At 39.7% G+C, this 21,285-nt stretch overlaps 1 protein-coding gene and 1 pseudogene across 1 annotated transcript; both read right to left on the bottom strand.

Annotated features, from left to right (window-relative positions):
• Window positions 1-42: 42 nt before the first annotated feature.
• LOC133731296 (coatomer subunit beta-2-like) lies at window positions 43-3,842 on the bottom strand (annotated as a pseudogene).
• Window positions 3,843-17,193: 13,351 nt separating this feature from the next.
• LOC133731289 (uncharacterized) lies at window positions 17,194-18,897 on the bottom strand. Its single transcript, XM_062158698.1, has one exon. It carries the CDS (start codon window positions 18,895-18,897, stop codon window positions 17,194-17,196), a length of 1,704 nt encoding a protein of 567 aa, XP_062014682.1.
• Between the last annotated feature and the right edge of the window lie 2,388 nt (window positions 18,898-21,285).

Here is a 21,285-nt window from a genome sequence, read left to right as displayed (position 1 = left end):
TTGAATTAATAGCAAAGTCAACCTGAATGAACAAAGAGGGAATGTAAACATTACAACAAATTTACTTTCAATATAATGTGGATATGGCAAACGTAAAGTATCTATAACAACCTCGACAGGAAACATATAAAAACAATTACAAGTGAGATGAACAAAGAAAAGCCTCATGCTGCTAGCAGCCTAGTACTAACAGAAAAGCAATCAATTAACATCCAAGGTAAGGACAACATAAAAAGAATCTATAACAAACTCGATCCTCGGGAAACATGTAAAAGCAATTACAAGTGAGGTGAACAAAGATGGAGCCTTGTGCTGCTAGACTAGTACTGACGGGGTTGAAGTAGGTATACAATGCTGCAAAACTAGGCAAGAGGTCCTCCAATCAAGGGCCGCCCTTCTGTTTCAAGGTGATCTTGTCCCCAAGACTCAGGGCAATACCTTGAGTCTTGCTTCTAATTCTGATGTATCCACTTAGCTTACCATCTGCTTGTTTCTCAACACTCACATTCACCAAAGCATCCTCCCCGAAAACACTCTTTGCATACAGATTGGCAGCGAGGACTCCACACTCTCCTCCCAGTGCCGATCTAATGTCATTTGAGAAAAGGATGAGAGGAGCAAATGAAAATTGATCATCAACCAAGAACTCATGAGGGAAATACAACAGGATGCATAGGACATTAGTACTCTTACATGCTGCCTACAATGCACCTATGGAAAATGTAGCAAGAGCACCAATATTGAACTGTGTATCTTGTTTAAAATGACATATGTAGCTAAATATTATAAATGTGTAGGTTTTCATAAATGATGTATGCTTGTAGTACAAATGTATGACGCATGTATGCATAGGGCATTATAAAATGACATATGTAGCTAAATACTCTTACATGGATGATGCATGCATGTGTGCACCTATGGAAGATGTCGACAGAACAAAAATATTGAACTGTAAATCTCATGTAAAAATGACATATGTAGCTGAGTTTTCATCCCCCACTTCTATGAATTTGGTATAACCACGACCATATGTCAACTTCTCAAGTATTAGTTAAATATGATAAAACTGTACATTTTTTTCATACATATTTTATTCTTGGGACACAAATCTGATTATGTATGACTACATGTATGCATGGAATAATCTACTTCCAAATGCATCAGAACGAATGATAAAAACAGTTTATAAGAGTCCTGAACTTACGGTGGAGTCAGGCACTTCATGTTAGTTGCTTTAACAATGTGGTTCAGAAAGTCCTTCTCGTCTTTGATAACCGTACTTATAGCAACCTGGGAGAGAAAAAGTGCATTAACATATATCAGGATCCAAGTGCAAATACCAAGACAAAGCAGAATTCACAATAACACACAAGAAATGTTAAACTGACATAACGTATCCAAAAACAAGTACATATCAAAATCAGGCTTGCAAGAACTAAATTTCATTGAGGGCATGAGATACGCTTTGTTATTTAATGTGAGCAAACACGAGTCTACAATAACTAGACAGACATATAATGAGCTGTGTACATGTTGGTGCATGTGTGTGTGTATAGATGGAAAGAACCATCTGAATGAGCCTCTCTTCTGAAGATACTGAAGATAGAAAAGATAAGCCAATTTTGATATTGAACAGTTATACTATTAAGATCAATTTGTATCATGCATGGTGTAGCAACCCCACACCACAAAATTGTATATGTATCCACTATAGCAATGAAAGTGATTGCTAGGCTGGACCCGTATACTGTAAAGATTTTGATTCCAATACATGCAATATGCATGACATAGCCACAGATATTTTGAATTAGGAGAGTGCCATCTCGTGTTGCAGAAATCATCATTGGTGAAAACCTCCAAACACTAAACATATTGACATTACAAAACTAACCAATATCACTATAAGCATGATTGCAACTCCTGCATTATGCGTCACTAGCTTTATAACCACCACAGCATCCACATTAAATAGCCAATCACATCAAACAATTTAACATCACTGAACAGATTCATCATGAAAGTGAATGTCATGAAGGCCTCATCTCATCAGTATCAATATCAACATAGTACTACCAACCTTAAGGTTAAAAGACATTATATCATTTTGGGTCATTATGAATTAATTTGTTGCAAAAGCATCGAGTCATTAGTTAGTGAAACATAACAGAAAGAATGATGTGACACTAACGTACCTTATTTTCCCATTCAAACTCGGCCCACATTGTCCGAAATAACACATCAGCACATGAAGAAGGAGAGATGTAATCCATTATATCAATATGGATGTCATTAAGAACAATAACTGTTCTCTCAAGCACATTTGACGTCTCATAAACAATGTTACCAAATATAACTCCTGTTTCAGTTGAGGAGACCTTAATGTTTGCCTTTATCTGTTTGGTTGACTCTGGAGCTAGTGTATAGTTCTGAGGACGCTCAACAAGTTTGAGATCGCCCATCGTGGCCAACTCCAAGCACAAATTCTGAAGGGTTCCCTTGGTTCGGTTGATGACGGTAACATCGAGAACAATGTCATAATGATTAACTGTAACATAGGCTTCAGCATAAACAGGATCGCTGAATCCTGTGAGCTGAAGAATGCGGTTGAGTTTATTTGCATCATCTCCATCCTTTACAAACTCTCCAGTAGCACGTTTGAGATCATCTTGAACCTCATCTTCCAACTCAAGCTGGCTCATACCCTGAGAAAAAATACGCATATAAGAAAAGAGTTCAAAACTATGTGATGCAAACAAAAAATTTACTGATAGACTAGCTATTTCTTTTTAAATTTTTCTTGGCCAAAAGTTTATCTTGCTCAATTCAAAAATTATAAACCGTAACAGCATGTTTGTTTTTCCTTAAAATGTTTGAATTGAACTGTTGATTTAGAAACTATACTGATAAACACTTTATGTCTTTCTAAGAGAATTTACAAAGAAACAGAAGCATTGTGCCTCAACATCAAAAACAATTTACAAGATGCCCCAAATTAAAACCAAACAATGAAACTAAAGAGGGGATGCAAGAACAGTGCAATATGAAAGTAAAAAGATAAGACATCAGTGCCAGGAGACCCTGCAATTATTTCATCCTAATTTAAAGTCAACCTAAATTATATCAGCGTTAGTAAAGTATGCAAATAGAATGCCAAATAAGACCAACTATATTAAGTATAGTTTGAAGCAGTCTTAACCATATCTATGCTGAAAGAAACATCCTAGAGTGTTAAGTAGGTGTCTCTACTAATTCCTAATTACAAGGAAAAAAAAATAGACAAGAGAGGCAATGCGACATTACCTTTCTGCTCTTCAGATGGTAGAAATCAATAAGGTCATCTGGTTGTGCATTTGATATCTGCGCCATAGCTCTACTTTCCTCTATTTCCCGAAGCTTCTTAACAAAACTCTCTCTACAAGACTTTAACCATATCTTCTTCATCTTTATTGCATAGTGTACGGATGCAAAGAACAATTCTGTCATTATCAATTGGATGTGGAAGGACTGATGATTGACCCAGTTGCAGCATGGACACCATGATCAACAAAGCCTGTGTGGCTGCCTTGTTAACTTCAACTTTAGAAGGCTGGACCTCACCAGTAACTGCGGAAGCCTATACACAGGCGCTGACGGCGTTCCGTCGAACAAACGGGTGGCGGTGCTCCAGAATCGACGATCTCGGCAGAGGAATCGGAGCGGGGAATTGTGTCGCCGTTGAGCAAGATCATGATTGCCTTCTTCATGGCTTCGACGTCGTTTCCTTCCAGAGCTTCCTTGATCTCGTTGGCAAGGGCCGATGTGCCCTTGTCGAAGTGGACCAGGAGCGTGCATGACTTCTCCATGACCAAAGCGCTGAGGGAGAAGAAGAAGGAGATCTGGGTTTGGAATGGATGGTCATTTTTATGTTCGGCTCCCAAAATACGTGTCACTCTATCCCAACTCTAAATATTTTCAACATTAAATCAACTCATTTCTAAATTGTTTAGAGCAACTCCACTGGTGCCCTCTTGACCGGTCTCCAGCTGGGCAAGGTGAGATGGTGACCTCCATTTCAGAAAAAATGGCTTCCATCGGTTGAAGCTTGATTGGCTGAATCATGGCCTCTGGCATCCCAGGTGAAGAAAAAGGGTAGCTGCTTGACTGAAAACTTGACATTTCTTGGTCAACTGCCAGCTCGGCCCAATGGCAACATGGGTGACGTCGGCGTGATCGGTGGAGAGAAGGGACGCAAGAAGCAAGGCGCGTCTTCTACAGATTCTTGGCGTGTAGCAGCAAAAAGTCAGGCGCGTGATGGCAGCGTGTTCCAGATGTTTGGCTCCAAAACCAGTCTGGCTGCAAACAGTCTTTTTTGAGCGTGTGCAGGCGTGCCAGCACCGTGGGGTGCAGTCGTCGGGGAGTCCCTTGACCTGACTTCTTGATCAAACGTTGTGGACGAGGAGAGCACCAACCTCGTCACAAGGCTCTTTTCTATGCCTTACGGATAAGGACTTGTGTTGTGATCTCTTGCGTCACCCAGTCGATACTTAGTGTTGTAGACTAAGCAGAGCAATCACCGGGAAGTAGGAGAAATCACGGGTTTTGCTAAAGCGTGACTTTAGCTTCGCTGGGTTGCGAGGGCGTTACCCTTACTTCGCTGGGTTGCAGGTAAGTTTGCTTCGGAGAGACTTTGATAATCGTTAAGATTGATTGATTGAGAGGTGTTTCCTGTCCTTGAAACCTGGTATTTATACCTTAGGGTTCCGACTGTTCCTTGCCATAGAAGGATTCTTGATTGAAGTTTCCTATTCAATCTCCGCTACTTGAGTCCAATAAGGGCTCGTTTTCCTTATGGATCTCGGAATGGGTGAAGCTGTAACTCAAACTCAAGTAGACTTATTTTTGGGCCGCAGGTATCGGCCCGCTATGCTAAATCCCCTAAAGGGATCTTGCCAAAATTACTTTTGGGCTCAAACACCAGAATTGAATGGTCAGTGGGGCAACACGTGGAAGCTAGCCGTTGGCTAGTTTAGAAAATTGAATCCAACGGTCAATTAATCTGAACCGTTGGTTTCAATTAATGTGAGGATCCAACAGCTTATAATTAATATGTAGGAATATTAATGTAACAGTAACAAAAACGGTAACAAACGCTACCTAAAAATATTGTAAAAAATTCTAAAATTTTTCCTATAAATACCTATCATTTATTTTACCTCTCACACCCAAAAAATTATATTTCATAGTTACACAAAGTTGTTCTTCCTCCTCTTCCTATAGTTCTCTTCCTAGCGTCGTTCCCTTTCCGAAAAGTTATAGCAATCACAATTCTAACATTAATTATCCATAAATCTCCATTATTACCATCTATTTACATCAAATTTATTTCAATTTTCCAATAATTTTTTTTTTCAATGAACAGTAAATCTGACTGGTCAACAAACAGAACGGGTGGAAACTCATGTCCAGTGGCAGTGAACAGTTTCTTGATTAGTCGACCCCTTGACTTTTCGACCTTGTCCCCTTGTGATGGCCAGCTGGCGAATTGGAGCACGATGACCAACTATCGCCACTTATTCTAACACAATTCATAAAATATTCTTGTGTGAAGTCAGTTAATATTTTTGTTTATTTTAACAACTGACACATGAAGTGAAGAAATTTTCTTTTTAATTCCAAGAAATTTGGTTGTTCCATAATAGGCTCACTCAATGGGAGTCAATTTTTTGAATAAACCTTCAGTCAAAAATCTACTTTTACGACCGACACTTCATTGAACGACTTTTTGTGTTGTTTTAAAAATTTGTCATTTTATATTGAAAGACTTTTCTTATTTTTTTTGGATAGAAAATCAACTCATTTTCTAAATAATTAAATACTTGTTACTCTTCAAACTTTTCCCTGAAAAACAGTTTAGTCCTGAACCTTTTTAAATTAAACTGGATAGTCCTTATTCTCTCTAATTCTCACACAACAGATCCACACAAGGTCCAAAATGACTATAATACCCCTCACTTCCTCTTTTTTATTATTTCTCTCTTTTCTTTTTCTCTTTTTTATCTTTTTATTTTTAATCATTTTTTAATTTAATTTTTTTTTTGCCTCTCTCTCTCTCTCTCTCTCTCTCTCTCTCTCTCTCTCTCTCTCTCTCTCTCTCTCTCTCTCTCTCTCTCTCTCTCTCTCTCTCTCTCTCTCTCTCTCTCTCCCTCCCTCCCTCCCTAATTCTAGCTCCGATCCCATTTCCAACCAGGACCGAGCTCCACTCCAGGATTCAAGATCGGAAAATCCTCATATACGGTATCGTTTTTCACTTTTGCTAATTTTCTCAATTGTCCCTGATCCTCTCTACTCTAGCTTCGAATAACAGAACCCTAGATTTCTAGATTTCAAATTCAATCGAATCAATCCATTAGTCGAACACTCATACCCAGCCTTCAATCCCATACAAATGATTCAATCCCCCTTCCAGATTTCAAATTCAATCCCTTAGTCGAACATTCGAACCCATGCCAGCCTTCAAGTCTCTTCGTCCTCCTCCGCCGCCGCTGCAAGTCTCTTCCAAGCAATCCAAATCTCCGAGTAAGATAGCCGCCGCAAGTTCAAGTCTCTGAGCCGCGCGCGACCTTTCTTCTCTTTTCCCAGCAATCCAAATCTCTTCTCCCTTTGGTTTTTCAAAGCCAAAGATCTCCATGAGCACAGTAGAGGATGAGAGCGCAATGCTGCTGCATCTGCACATCAGTTTTTTTTATTATTTTTTTTAAAGGATGGGTTGGGCCCAAAAGTCTGAAAACCGACCCAAAAATTGGAGCAACTCCGGTGAAGACGATGGTGAAATTGCTACTTCAGGCGAGACCGACGGGATCCTCCTTCTTTGGAGGATGACTCTGAAGTTGAAGAAACACCAGTGTCTTCTTTGGAGCTTCCCTGCCTCATTTTGCTCTTGCCTTGCGTTGCGTGCAGAGAGAGAAAGAGAGAGAGAATAAACAAATAAAAGAGAGGAAAAAAAAAAGAGGAAGTGAGGGGTATAATAGTCATTTTGGACATGTTGTGTGAGAATTCGAGAGAATAAGGATTAAATTGTTTAATTTAAAAGGTGAGGAACTGAACTGTTTTCTGGAGTAAAGTACAGGGAGTAACAAGTATTTAATGCTTTTTTTTTTTTTTTTGAATAAAAATTTAATTCTTTTCTAAATTATCTAACATTCATCTAAACAGATTTTTTAGCACTTCAAAATTCAGTTGTTCTACATAACAACCATGGATGTTGGAATGTGTCAATCGGGTATCTTTACAGCAGTTTGAGAAATTCATGGTGTTCTTGTGGGCGCTATGGAATAACAGGAACGCTGCCCTATGGGAGGATAAGCCACGACTGCCAGCAGATATAGCCATTGTTACCATGAGTTGGTTTAATGAATATAAGTTGGTACATGCTCTAGCTCATGTTAATCGTCGAGCGAATAATGTAGCTCATATTCTTGCTCAGACGGCTCTTCACTCTGAGCTGTCTCATTCTTAGTTTTTGTATGCTCCCGAGTTTATAAGGGATGCCATCTTAAGCGATATTCATCGCTAATTTCAATGAAAGTTCGTTTTATCAAAAAAAAAAAAAAACCATGGCTGTGATTGAACTATGTTTTCATTTGTAATGTTGGCTCTTCTTTTGGCCTATTTAATTTGTTTTACACAAAACCAATTAGGAAATCAAAATGCAATATAAGGAATGAAACAGAGTCAAAAAGACTGGTCTTCATTCGTGCATGTCCCTCCCAGAATGGTGAAAGCTGAAGGACCCATGCATTGTCCATAGAATAACAAAGTGCCGCGGCAAAAAACAATAGGGTTCATTGCATAATATACAGAGAAATAGAGAATAAGTGGTGGCTCTGCGGCAGCTCGTACCGTGGTGGTGGCGTTGTTGCACCCAAAACATTACTCTGCTCACTAGTGCTCACTAGCAAAGGGATCAGCTAGCAGCACCCTCTGATCACCACGTAGTATTCTACCTTGTCTCATTTTACCTCCCCAAATAAAATACCAAACTGCCCTTAAAGCGTAGTCATTGTACTATGCTGCCATTGCCACCTTGTCTCCATTGTAATGGATGAAGCCCTAATCCATATAATTAACTCATTTGATTCGATTCCCACCCACCCCTTGTTTTTTTTGGCCAGTAGAAACAAATAACAAAAGAAACAGAGGGCCGAAGACCCAGAAAGCTGCCTTCTCACGACGGAGGAGGCGGAGCACCATCATAGAAGCGGATTTGATTCCCCTTTGAACTCATGTTTTAGGATTTTGGATTTTTTTTATACGATACAAAGCAATAAAACTCACCAACAAACAATAAACACACAAACACATCGATCCATTAATATTTTATCTAATTAACAGCAGGGAATTAATGTTTTTTTGGTTTTCTTTTCTTTCTGGTCATTTGGTTGTTGGGTTCGGAGCGGAATAACGATGACAGAGGAAGAAAATCAGTTTGGGTTGGGGTAAAACAGCTCTTAGGTGTGAGATTTTTACCGCGTTATTGGAGGAGGATAAAACTGAGTTTAGAGAGAGAGAGAGAGAGAGACTGGGGAGATTACAGAGAGAAGATAGAGAGATTAGAGAATAACGGCGAAATTTACTGTGAGAAGGACGAGGACGAGGACGAAGACAAAGACGAGGATGAGTCTACCAGACTGGAGAGAGAATGAGCGATGAGGGAAATTTCGAGGAAGTTACCCATGCATGCGAGGAAATAAAGGACTGAACCGGGTTCATACCCACTAAACCGATTTGGCAATATATGAAAAAAAAAAAAAAGGAATATTTCATCGAAAATGACCAAACACTTTGTAACCAAAAAAAATTCGTGCAGAGGCTATTATATATGTCAGCAGCAGTGTCCGAGCAACACATTGTTTTCAATAGCTAGAATTCCAACTTGAAAAACAATTTTCATAATAATGCATGTATTATAATTAATTATGCCCCTACATAGTTTTAAAATCATTCCCCATGATCAGAGAAACAGCTTAAAATAAAGGAGAGATGAAATAGTACAAAGGAGCAAAGTCACTTAACCTTATATTTGTGAGTGATCATGTTCATGAATGAAGCACACCTACAACAGTGATCACTTCACACATGACGACCTATCTATCTCGCAATCCAAGCTAACTTGTTTAATTCTTATCACAGTTGTGAATTAATACAGTAACTTGTCTAAAGTATTTCAGGGCATAAGTCGGCAACCTCTAATGGGTCACCTCATCATGTCCAACGCTGCAAGTGAATGATCATTGATTAACTAAAAATTTTATAAGGGGAAATTACTGGTCCCCCCTTTAACTTTTGGTGCGTCGACAGTTCAGTCCCTGTTATTCCAATTTTAACCGATAACTCCCCAAACATTCAAATTTCACACAATTTGATCCAAAATTACCATTTTACCCCTCACTTCCTTTTTTCACACACACACACACATATATACATATACATACATACATATATATATATATACACACACACACACACACACATATGTATAAAATCATACATATATTTATATATCTACATATACATATACATATACATACATATATATATATATATATATATATATATATATATATATATATATATATATAGATATACACACACACATTAGATATATAAAAGTTGTGAATTTTTTTTATAATATGAAACATAAACATAGTATATAGACTTACCAAATACATAAACACATTAGATATATATCCAAATACATACATATATATATATATACATACATATATATATATATGCATATGTGTATGTATATATCTGCATATGTATATGTACACACACACACATATATACATATAAATATATATAAAAAGAGAGAGAAGAATAAAAATATACACACACATATACATACATATATACATACATACATACATACATATATACTCACACACACACACACATACATATATATATAAAGAGAGAGAGAAGAATAAAAAATATATATACATACACACACACACATATATATACATATGTATAAAAGAGAGAGAGAGAAGAATAAAAACAAAAACAAAAAAAAATAAGTGAGGGGTAAAATGGTAATTTTGGATCAAATTGTGTGAAATTTGAATGTTTGGGGAGTTATCTGTTAAAATTGGAATAACAGGGATTGAACTGTCGACGCACCAAAAGTTAAAGGGGGACCAGTAATTTTCCCATTTTATAATTAAGATAGGCAAATCACAAGTTGCGGCTTAACAACAAGACTCATAATTAAGAAGTCTGTCACTCTTTCGTGATTTCAAACCATATCTTGAACTCCAATCGTCAAGAGAACGTTATATTTGTTAGTTGCTCCATCAATATTATTCGTTTTGCAACACACTAAAATGTTTATGGAATCAAAATAAGATTGATTTCTTATTCAAATTTCATATGGACTAAGTTTTAATTTCTCATTTTTGATCAGTTTTCCAAAAGTGATTTTTGGTTTCAAAAAAGTGAATTTTTTTTCCCTTTCTAAAGCCATAATGATTTGGTAACAACAAGAGACACAATAAATCATGAAAGACTTAATAATGAATTTCTTTTTATTTTTTAGTAACACCTGCCCAAGTTCCATACTTATATTGTGGATGTATGTGACATGCATGCATGCTTGATACATCATTGCAACGTTATTATTTTTTCTAACCCAACAATGATTGAATCATGTCCATACCAAAACGTGCCCGTTCAAACAAACACTGTACGGATTCCTATTCGTGAATTGTGATCATGCGGACAACCCCACAGCAAAACCGTCGCAGAATTCGCAGCGAGGCGGTTATTAGACCAAATTGCCGAAAATACCTTGTCCCCTGTAGAATCGCTGTAAATCTGTATGTAACTAGGATTCTTATTTATTTAGGTTATCCTGTAATTATAGGAAGGATTGTTTCCTATATATTAGAGTTAGACTACTCCTTTGTACTTGTATATATACCCCCTTTGTGGGATGAATAGTATCATAACATTACAACCCTAAATCGAAGTACTCTTTTCTACTTGGTATCAGAGCAGGTTCAATCCTTTGAACTTGCCCTGCATCCTTTGAATCCTGAAACCCAAAGCACACCACAAACCGCTGCGTACCACCACCATTAAAATCAAACCATCCCTGAATTTCAAACCACCATTTTTTGGAAACCCTAGAAAAACCAGTCCTAAAAAAATCTCAAATTCCTCCATGGCCGGACCTGTAATTGAAGGCGAACAGTCAAGTCCTGAGAAGGCAATGGTGCCATCCTCACAAATCATCCATCACCACTACACCACCCAACAAGACAACTCTACTTTCCCCACAAGTGTTGTCTTAAAAGAATCCAACTACACCATATGGGCTCCTCTTATGCGAATGCGCATTGGAGCACGAGGGAAGGTTGGTTATCTGACCGGAGTAAAGGCTGAACCCGCCATGAATTCTGCAGAGTATGAAGCTTGGGCCACAGAAATGAAAAGGTGAAAAGTTGGCTCATTGACTCCATGGAATCCTCTCTTATGAACCGGTATATTCGTCTTCCTACTACAAAACATATTTGGGAAGCTGTAGAGAAAACTTTTTATGATGATTCTGATGAAACCCGAATCTTTGAGTTGAACAAAAAGTGTTTTGAAGCAAAGCAGAATGGACGACCCATTCCGACCTACTACAATGAGTTAGTGGCAATCGTTCCAGGAGATTGATCAAAGGGTGGCCTCTCAGAATGATAATGTTGCAGCTGTAATTCAAGAAACTTCAGCGATGTCCCGGATGCGTGTTCACATGTTTTTTAGTGGACTTGACCTAGAGTATGATCAGGTGCGTGGAGAAATCCTGCGCAAGGAGCCTAAATTCTCCTTAGAGCAGAGCTATGCTTACATTCGCAAGGTGTAATTAGAGAAACAAGCTATGGGGCGTTCGGTACCTACCGAATCTTCTGTTATGGCTGTTCAATGCAAACCGGGTCCTCCTCCAGGCTTCTCAGGTCTTTCTCCCATTTGCAAACAAAAAATGCGTAATCTGTGGGGAATTAGGTCATAGCAAGGAGCGGTGCTATGAAGTGATTGGTTACCCTGATTAGTGGGACTTCACCAAGAAACCGCGAAAGAATCTGGGCAAGGCGGCCATTGGTACTACAGAGGAAGAGCATCTAGACAATGCCTCCGCTAATGTAGTGCAGTCAGGTATGAAGGGTAAGGTTACTTTGAATAATACATGGATAATTGATACAGGTGCATCTGATCATATGACCAATGGCCCTAATCTTGTGAAAAACCTTAGACATTCCTCTCAAAATGTTGTCTCTACTGCTGATAGTACTCCAACTTTAGTCACTGGAGAAGGTTCTATTGCTTTATCTGATACCTTAACCCTTGAATCTGTCCTAGTTGTTCCATCACTAGCCGTTGGTCAAATTATTTTAGCTCTTGCATGTATTGTGACCTTCTATCCATCTTTCTGTATGTTTCAGGACATTCTGACTCGGCGGATTCTTGGTTATGGTGTTAGAAGGGGGAAATTATACTACCTTGATCTGACAGAGACTGGAGAGAACCAGAAGCATCTTTTGGGGCACGCTAATCAGATTAATGGGATAGAGAATGCAAAGGAAGCTGTATGGTTATGGCATCGCCGTTTAGGTCATCTATCTTTTAGTTATCTTAAGAAGCTGCAACCTCATTTGTTTTCGGTTGTCAGTGATTTGGATTTCCATTGTGACATTTGTGAACTGGCCAAGAGCCACCGTATTTCATATTCACCAAGTCTTAATAAAAGCCCTGTTCATTTTATGAAATTCACTTTGATGTCTGGGGTCTTGTAAAAATTCCTTCTCTTTCTGGAGCTCGATATTATGTAACATTTATTGATGATTGCACTCGCATGACATGGGTGTCATTACTAAAGAATAAGAGAGAAGTATTTTGGGATGTTTACCGAATTTCACAAAATGGTGGCAACTCAGTATCAACAATCCATCAGAGTGTTTCAATATGACAATGGTGGAGAGTTTGTGAATGGCCTTATGATTGAGTTTTTCCGGTCACATGGGATTCGTCATCAAACCTCCAATTCTTATACTCCTCAACAGAATGGTTTGGCAGAACGGAAGAACAGGCAGTTGCTGGAAGTTGTTCGGGCTTCCTTGTTTGGCATGAATGTACCTCGGTCCTATTGGGGAGAAGCAGTGAAATCAGCAGCATATCTCATCAACCGTACTCCTTCACAGGTAATTGAGTTTCAGAATCCTCATCAAAAACTTCATACACTTTTGACCATCCCCTCTATGCCTAATTTGGAGCCCCGAGTGTTTGGGTGCACAGCTTATGTTCATATACCAAAGCCACACCGGAGCAAACTTGATCCCCGTGCAAAGAAGTGTATTTTTGTGGGTTATGCCGAGTTTCAGAAGGGCTACAGATGTTATGACCCGTTCACCAACACAGTACATATATCTCTTGATGTCTCGTTCCGTGAATCTGAGCCATATTACTCATGGGGAGTTTCTCAGTCTTCCCTTCAGGGGGAGAGAGGTTGTGAAGGAAATCCTTGTCCTATTGTTGATTTTGATGTCTTTGAAGACTTGGAAACTTTGGAGGAACTATTTGAAGGAAGAGATTATGAAACAGCCAAAAATGATCGATCGTTTCCTGAGGCAGAAGAAGACGACGCAAATGATCAATCATTTGAAGCTAACGATCGATCGTTTCAACAGGCAGAAACAGAGGACTGTAAGGACATGCTTGGCACGCGAGCCAATGACTGGAAACATAAATAGCAGTGCTGCTCTTCACTCTCTCACACTCCCTCTCACTCATTCCCAGCTCCTTCCTCGCTCTCACCCCCAACCCAGCAGACGATACTCTTCGTCTTCCTTCACTCTCGCTCAGAAACTCTAGACGGTACGACTCTCCTAACTCTAGCTCAGCATTATGCTATTTTTTTTTTCATGTTCTTCTGCTGCTGGCTTACAGCTAAATTTCTTTGTTTGTTATGTTTCTGTGGTTAGATTTTCTAGATTTTGTGCTGCTGTTCATCTTTTACATTTGGAACATGGTGTATATATGGTATGCTTAAGATGGATATGACGTGTTTTATATGAGATTTTACTCGGTTTAAGAAAAACAATTTACATTCTTAGCTTTATACATTTGGAAAATGATTAAATACTGGTTACTCCCTATACTTATAGGGTTTCATCGTTTCAGTCCATGACCTTCGAATTTCACCTAAAAAGTCTTTGAACTCTCAATTTCCTCCCAATTAGTCCCTGCCGTCAAGCTCCGTCCAAATTCTCAGTTAAATTGCTGACGTGGCAGCCATTTTATGCCAAAATGTCTATTTTACCCTCACTTAAAAAAAATACACTTTTTTTTTTTTTTTTCTCTTTACCTCCTTTTCTCCTTCCAGCTCTCTCTCCTCCTCTCCTCCTTCACAAACGCCAACGCCACCCACCACCTCCACCATCTGCAAGAGAAAAGTAAAAACAAGCTGAACTCAAGTCTATAACTTAAGCGCAACCAAACCAGTAAATAAAGCAACAATCATCTTAAATCTATAAAATGTAATACAATATCCCAATCGCAAATCCAATACCACACAAGAAGAACAAAGCCAAACAAATGCTTCAGATCACAAATTCACAAACCAAAACCAGTCCGGCCCTATAAAGAAAAAAACTATAACAAATTCATATTCATACAATACAAATTAACCGTTTCTGATTCACATCTACACAAACCAGATCCCAGAATCACATAAAGAAAGAGAAAACCAGAGAAATTGAAATGAGGAGAGAGGAAGCATAATTGAATTACCTGAGATAGGGACAGATGAGGTTGATGAATCCGTTCTTCTTATTCTCGCTGCACTAGATAGAAGCAAATGAAGCTTAGATCAAACGGCAATCGGAAACAAAAACGAAGATATATAGATACCTGATCAGCGCTTCGATCTGATGGCGGCGGGGACAATGACGACCGCTGTCGGAGCTGCTGTGATTATGTACTACATGTTTGGCTGAAGCTGCTCACAGACCTCCCAAATATTTAACACCAACACCACAGCTCACAGACCTCCCAAATCTTTAACACATACACCACTAAATGATCTCCCAAAACCAAACCCAAGATGATCTCCAATCCAAGAATCATCACCCAAATGCTCGACTCGTAATGCTCGACTCGAATTTGACCCTGGTGGAGCCCCGGATACACCAGCACCGCCGGCCCGTACTTTTGCTCGACCTCACACAGTCTCTTAGGGTTTTCCATGGTCACAATCGTATCAAACGACTTCTAATCGTTGAAATTGAAGACGACGATCTTCTGGAGAAGAACAACTACGATTTGGTCTCGGTGAAGCCTGACCGACTTGACCTCAGACCGAAACGAGCGCTCACTGACGCAGCGGGATTGGCGATCTTCATAGATCATGACCTTGTTGGGCGGGCAGAACGAGGAAGTCACCATTTGTTTTTGATCGGAGCAATGACGGGGCTCTGGGGCCATGGTGGTGGAGGAGATGATTCTTGGATCTAGGTTGATTAAGATCGGGTCAGATTGATCAACCCTAATTGGACACACATATCGGATTCTCTATTGGCGGCGACAAGCACGAGGTGTGCTCGTTAGAGGCAGAGGACTTGGGTGGCTGGCTTAGCCATGCAGATTGGGGTGATGGTGGAGATAAAAAGAGGAGGGGAGAGAGCTGGAAGAATAAGAGGTAAAAAGAAAAGGGAAATTTTTAAGAACAGTACATGAACTTAGGGCGACTCTAAATTAAGGTGCCCAACTTTTATATAACTCAACATAAGTACATGGGCTTTGAAACCCGACCCACCTTCCATACATGCCGTTATCTCCTCTGTTACGGAGGGTGCCACCTGTCATATTTACAAGGGCAATTCTGTCCATCCTGGTTTTCCCGCCATTCGTATATGTAGACATGGCCAAGTCAGATGATTTCCCTCCAATAACAGATTGTCCTCCAAAATCTGAACCGACACATTTCATTTGCAATAAAAGAAAGCAAAAAAAAAAAATAGTGTCATTAATTCTAAAAAAAATAATAATAACATTGTCATTTCCTGTATAACCAGTCTGGGTTCCTATTGTGAGCAAAACCTGGGTTTTTGGGATGACAAGGAAAAGAACCATCCATTTACATATTCTACACCATAATATCCAAACCATTGTTGTGGAAACACAAAGATTGATAAACCAGAAACCCAGAATTCATTACATACTGACTAATGACAATGATATTGTTCAAAAAAACAAAAAACCATCTGTTAAACAAAAGCTTCTAAAAAGCATGGCATTTTCACAGTTCAAACAACAACAAAAAGTGGAGCAGACTAATGAAAATGCCACCATAACAGCTGGTTAGCTTGCCACAGTCACAGCAGTAGGTTTCCTATCAATTGCAATTTAGTAGACAGCCTTTCAGGGTCTCCACAACCGCCTTTGAGCTTGACTCTTTGGATGCTGAACAGTCGTTTTGCTTCTTTCTGCCAGTCGGGTTGATTTCCTTGGCCTAATCCTCCTTGCTGGCATCTTGTATCTTTTGGGTTTAGTGCCAGCTCCAGATGATTGGCCATGTGACATTGCAGTAGTCTAGGAATGCCAAAAAAACCACATTCATTAGTAGTGTAACTTGTAAATCATTGACAGTAATAGTGTTAAACCCAGATTTCGAAGATATAATTACTTGAGAAAGCACTGAGCCATCTTAACCTTCAGATTGAACATTGACATTGATATCCTCAGTCTGAGACTCTGAGTGTGTTGTTGGTGTGCTTGTTGAAAGACTGACTCTTGGGTTGGGACTTGTGCTTCATTCTGAGGCAACTCTTGAGAAGAATTCTAGTTAATTAGGAACAGGGGGGTCAACATTTGGTTCTTGGACAGCAGGTTCATTTGCACCCTGCAAAACAATGTTGAACATCATTCATGCCATTTCCAACTCCATCAATAAAAACACCACAATTAACTTGGCAAACAAACCAAAAATGAAACATAAATGAAGTGGAAATAAACCTGGTTCCTCCTTGCACAACTTCTCATATTATGGCCCTTCTTGCCACATAGTCCACATGAGACTTGAGAATAAAAGCTCCTGGGCAATTTTTCAGTTCCAGCTGGGGGAGGCTCTTCACCTACATGGTAATTCATTGACAATAATCAGTACTGGGCAAGTCAAAACACATACAACACTTGTGAGCTATCATTCATAGAAACTGTATCTGGTTCTTTGGTCCTCTTTGTTTTGGGCCTTCCTGGTAGCCTCCTGTATAGTGGAGGTGCAATGGGCCTCTCAAAATGCTCCCATTCAGCAACTCCAGCAATTGGGTGAAGCATAACCTCATAAGCCTCCATAAACTTCTTCTGGGTGTACCAATCACTGACAAAATCATCCACATTCCAGCCCTTTGAGTAGATTGCAGCAATTGCATGTCCACAAGGGATTCCACATAGATCCCACCTTCTGCAGGTGCATTTCTTGGTATCCAATTGTACACTATGCTGAGCAATCACTCCAGATTGACATCCCACTCCTCTGCCCTGTAGTTTAAACCTCCATTGACTAGACTCTAAAGCTCTGTACTCATTGGCCCATGCAGCATTTTTCTTCAACAGTTTTTCTATTCTTGGTCCCATCTTGCACCTCCAATTACTAGCAGAGTTCCTTCTATTGGCAAGTCTAATCATAGTTGAAACCCTGATTTCCTCCAAGCATGGTATGATAGGCTTCTTTCTTGCTTCTAGTATACTCTTGTTGAATGATTCACTATGATTATTCAGCAGAATATCACACTTGAACCTTTCAGCAAAATGAGACCTAGACCAATGCACAGCAGGTAGATCATTGCACCACTTCCAAGCATTAAAAAAGGCCTTGGCCATGTCATCCATTGCCTTTGTGTACTGAGCCATTTTTGTTGCTCTTGCCACTGCCCACAATCTTTGCTTCAATTCCAATCCACTATGTCCATCTGTCTTGAAATTATTGTGTAAATGTCTTACACAGTGCCTATGCTCTGAGTCAGGAAAGAGCTCCTTAATTGCTTGTTCAAGGCCTTTTTGTTTGTCCGAGATGAAGCAGTAATGCATAGAGTGATGAATCTCTAAGTCCTCCTTCAGAAAGGTCAAAAACCATGTCCAGGAATCCCTACTTTCCTGCTCTACTATGTCCCAGGCAATGGGATACATTCCATTATTGCCATCTATACCAACTGCAGAAAGCAATTGGCCCTTGTGTACTCCTTTCAAGTGACACCCATCCAGCCCTATGATGGGTCTACATCCTGCTCTCCAACCTTCTCTCAATGCAGCAAAACATATATAGATCCTCTTAAACCTTGTAACTCCCCCATCCAGCTCTGTTTGAATCCATACTGAACTCCCTGGATTCCTCTTCTTCAATTCATTTGCATAGGATTCTAGCAAGTTGCACTGTTCCTCAATGGTTCCCTGAGCCATCCTTAGTGCTCTAGCCTTAGCCCTATAGCATAACTGGTACCCTATCTCCATTCCAAAGTCTCTGTTGACAGTGCTTTGTATCCCCTCCCTAGACCACTTCCCATCTGCCATGAAAGTGTCCTTGTACTCTTCTGCCAAGAAAGGAGCATGGCAATGATATACCCTCTTCGCGACAGAGGAACAAGTGTGATTGGGTGTGTAGGTCTTAATCTGCAGGGTTGGGTTATTATCATCGGGACTGCTAGCATATAACCAGAACGAGCAATTTGGACTCGTAAAGCATCTGACCAACACCCTGTGCTTGGTGTTTCTTGGGAACCTGAGCTCCTTCTTGGTCAAAACAGCATGCTTCCTCACTACATGCTTAAACACCTCAAAGTTCTGAAACACCATACCAAGCTGAAACTTTGGATTCTTCATGTCCGTTTTCACATTGAATTCCTTCCAACCTGACCACCTCTTCTTTCCTCTAACCCTGAAAGGCCCACCATCTGATCCCTCACTGTCTTATTCATGGCCACTATGGAATCCATCTGACTCCTCACATTCATCTGAGATATGCCCTTCAAACCCCATTTCCTCAAACTCTAGGACCTGTTGTTCCATCCACATTCTGCTCGAACAATACCTCATCATCCTGTTCTTCCAACTCATAGTCGGAATCAACCATCCCATCATAGTTGGGATCATCAGAGTCGGAGGAGTCTTCATCAGAACTGAACCCATCAGGAGGAACATAGCTTGAACTCTCTCCACCACTTCTAGTCCCATATGACCTTTTCAAATCTTTTCTTGGTCTGCCAACCTTTTTCTTTGGGACCTCAACAACCTTCTCCTTTCCTTTGCCTTTATCCCGACTGACTTGAGAAGATGGTGCCCTCTCTGGAACAGCCTCATTCTTTCTTGGTTCTCTAATTTGAATTCCAGCAGCCTTCTTCTAGTACCATTCGCAGGCCCACTTGTAATCACATCTCTTGGCCCATTAACTCCCCTGCCTCTTCCTCCTCTACTCCATCCATGAAAAAGCTCATCGATCTCAATGTTGCCAAAAACGGCATCCAAGTCAACCTTCACCTCTTCTGTCTCCATTGCCTCATCATCAGTCAATGGTAAATCATCAATGTAGTGACCAATATACAACAAGTGGTCCGGGTCACCATCATTAATACGCTCCAATTCATACTCACTGAAATGGACCTTTGGCCCCAAACACACAATATATACATCCAAAGCTCGTCTGCTGGAAGGAACATACTGGATGAGGTCCACAGCATCAGCATCATTGGTTACTGGAAAGTACCCACTCCCTTCCTCGGACCCAGGTATCCTAAACCAGTAGGCAATTGGGCCTTGTTGGTAACCCAAGTCATAGGCCCAGTAGTTAAACCCAGTGAATGACAACTTGTCTGGGTCAACCCCATCAACAAAAACAGGTGCTTCTCCCCCCTGTACTGCTTATTCATTCCACCCCTAGAGTAGAACCTCCCTCCATGGTGTATCCTAACAGTAAAGGATTTTGGGTCTGCATTTAAGGCATTCAAATTGATTGTTAGCTACCAAACAGAAACCAAAGCTTCCAAAATGAAATCCAAATACAGAAACATACGGAATACACAATTAATTTGCTTTGTCAGTTATTACTTTCATTCAAAGCATCCATTGTACATCAGCTACCTATTTTCACAGCCCTAAATTGCAGTACCTAAACGAGACCACACTGAAACTCATTTATTTCGGAACCATTAATCTCCCACCAAACCACAAACCCTAAAACATTCAATATCAATTCCCAACCAATTTTTTTTTCGAAAGCTCAGTGTTCTATAATAATAGTTGCAGAAGCAGCCAAGAAGATAACCATTGTTTTTAAACCCAACCCCCCAAACCCTAGACAGTCAATATTTGACTCCCATAAACAAAGACCGAATCTTTGGACCACAATCGTGCAAAATTACCAAAAGAGGAGACAACGCCCAAAAAGGTAGGATGATTTATAAAGGTCACCACGTTTTCCTTACCTCCGTACACAGGTGGATCTCCATCAAGCTGAAAATATCTCCAGTAATTCGCCATTACTTCGAAAAAGATAATATTCGGGAATTAACCCTGCTGGACCAGATCTCTTTTCCTCTCTTCACTCTGAAATTATTCTCTGTTAATTATCTCTGTTTCTACAAGTGAGGTGAGGACAAAGGCGCGATGGTGAAAGGAACGGGATAAGGGTTTGACTCAAAATGACCTCGTGCGGCTCTTATGAAAGGGATAGGGTTTGGAAATGGGAAAATACATCTTTACCCTTCCTTGAATTGATAATGGCACCCTCCGGAACGGAGGAGATAACGACATGTATGGAAAGTGGGTCGGGTTTCAAAGCCCATGTACTTATGTTGAGTTATTAAAAGTTGGGCACCTTAATTCGAAGTGGCCCCAAGTTCATGTACTGTTCTTAAAAATTTCCCAAAAGAAAAAGAAAAAGAAAAAGACAAAAAAAAAAAAGGAGAGAAAAGAAAAAAATAAATTAAAAAAAGAGTAAATAAGGGTATAATAGATATTTTAGTGTGAAATTAATGCCACGTCAGCAAAATAACGGGGTCTTTGACTGAAAGTTGACGGCATGGACCAATTGGAAGGAAATTGAGAGTTCAGGGACTTTTTAGGTGAAATTCGAAGGTCAATGACTGAAACGACGAAACCCTATAAGTATAGGGAGTAAATAGTAATTAACTCTTTGGAAAAAGTTGAAAAATTTTCTAATCAATCAAGAGTACTTCTGTGATAGCAAGATGGTCTTACAACATCTATAGTCCT

The sequence above is a fragment of the Rosa rugosa genome, chromosome 1, assembly GCF_958449725.1.
Source record: "Rosa rugosa chromosome 1, drRosRugo1.1, whole genome shotgun sequence".
NCBI lineage: Eukaryota > Viridiplantae > Streptophyta > Magnoliopsida > Rosales > Rosaceae > Rosa > Rosa rugosa.
Note: the sequence above shows the minus strand (reverse complement) of the source record. Positions and strands in the feature narration are given on the sequence as shown.

Coding starts and splice junctions, on each gene's coding strand:
- LOC133731289 (XM_062158698.1), bottom strand. CDS start 18,897: ATGAAGAATCCAAAGTTTCAGCTTGGTATGGTGTTTCAGAACTTTGAG.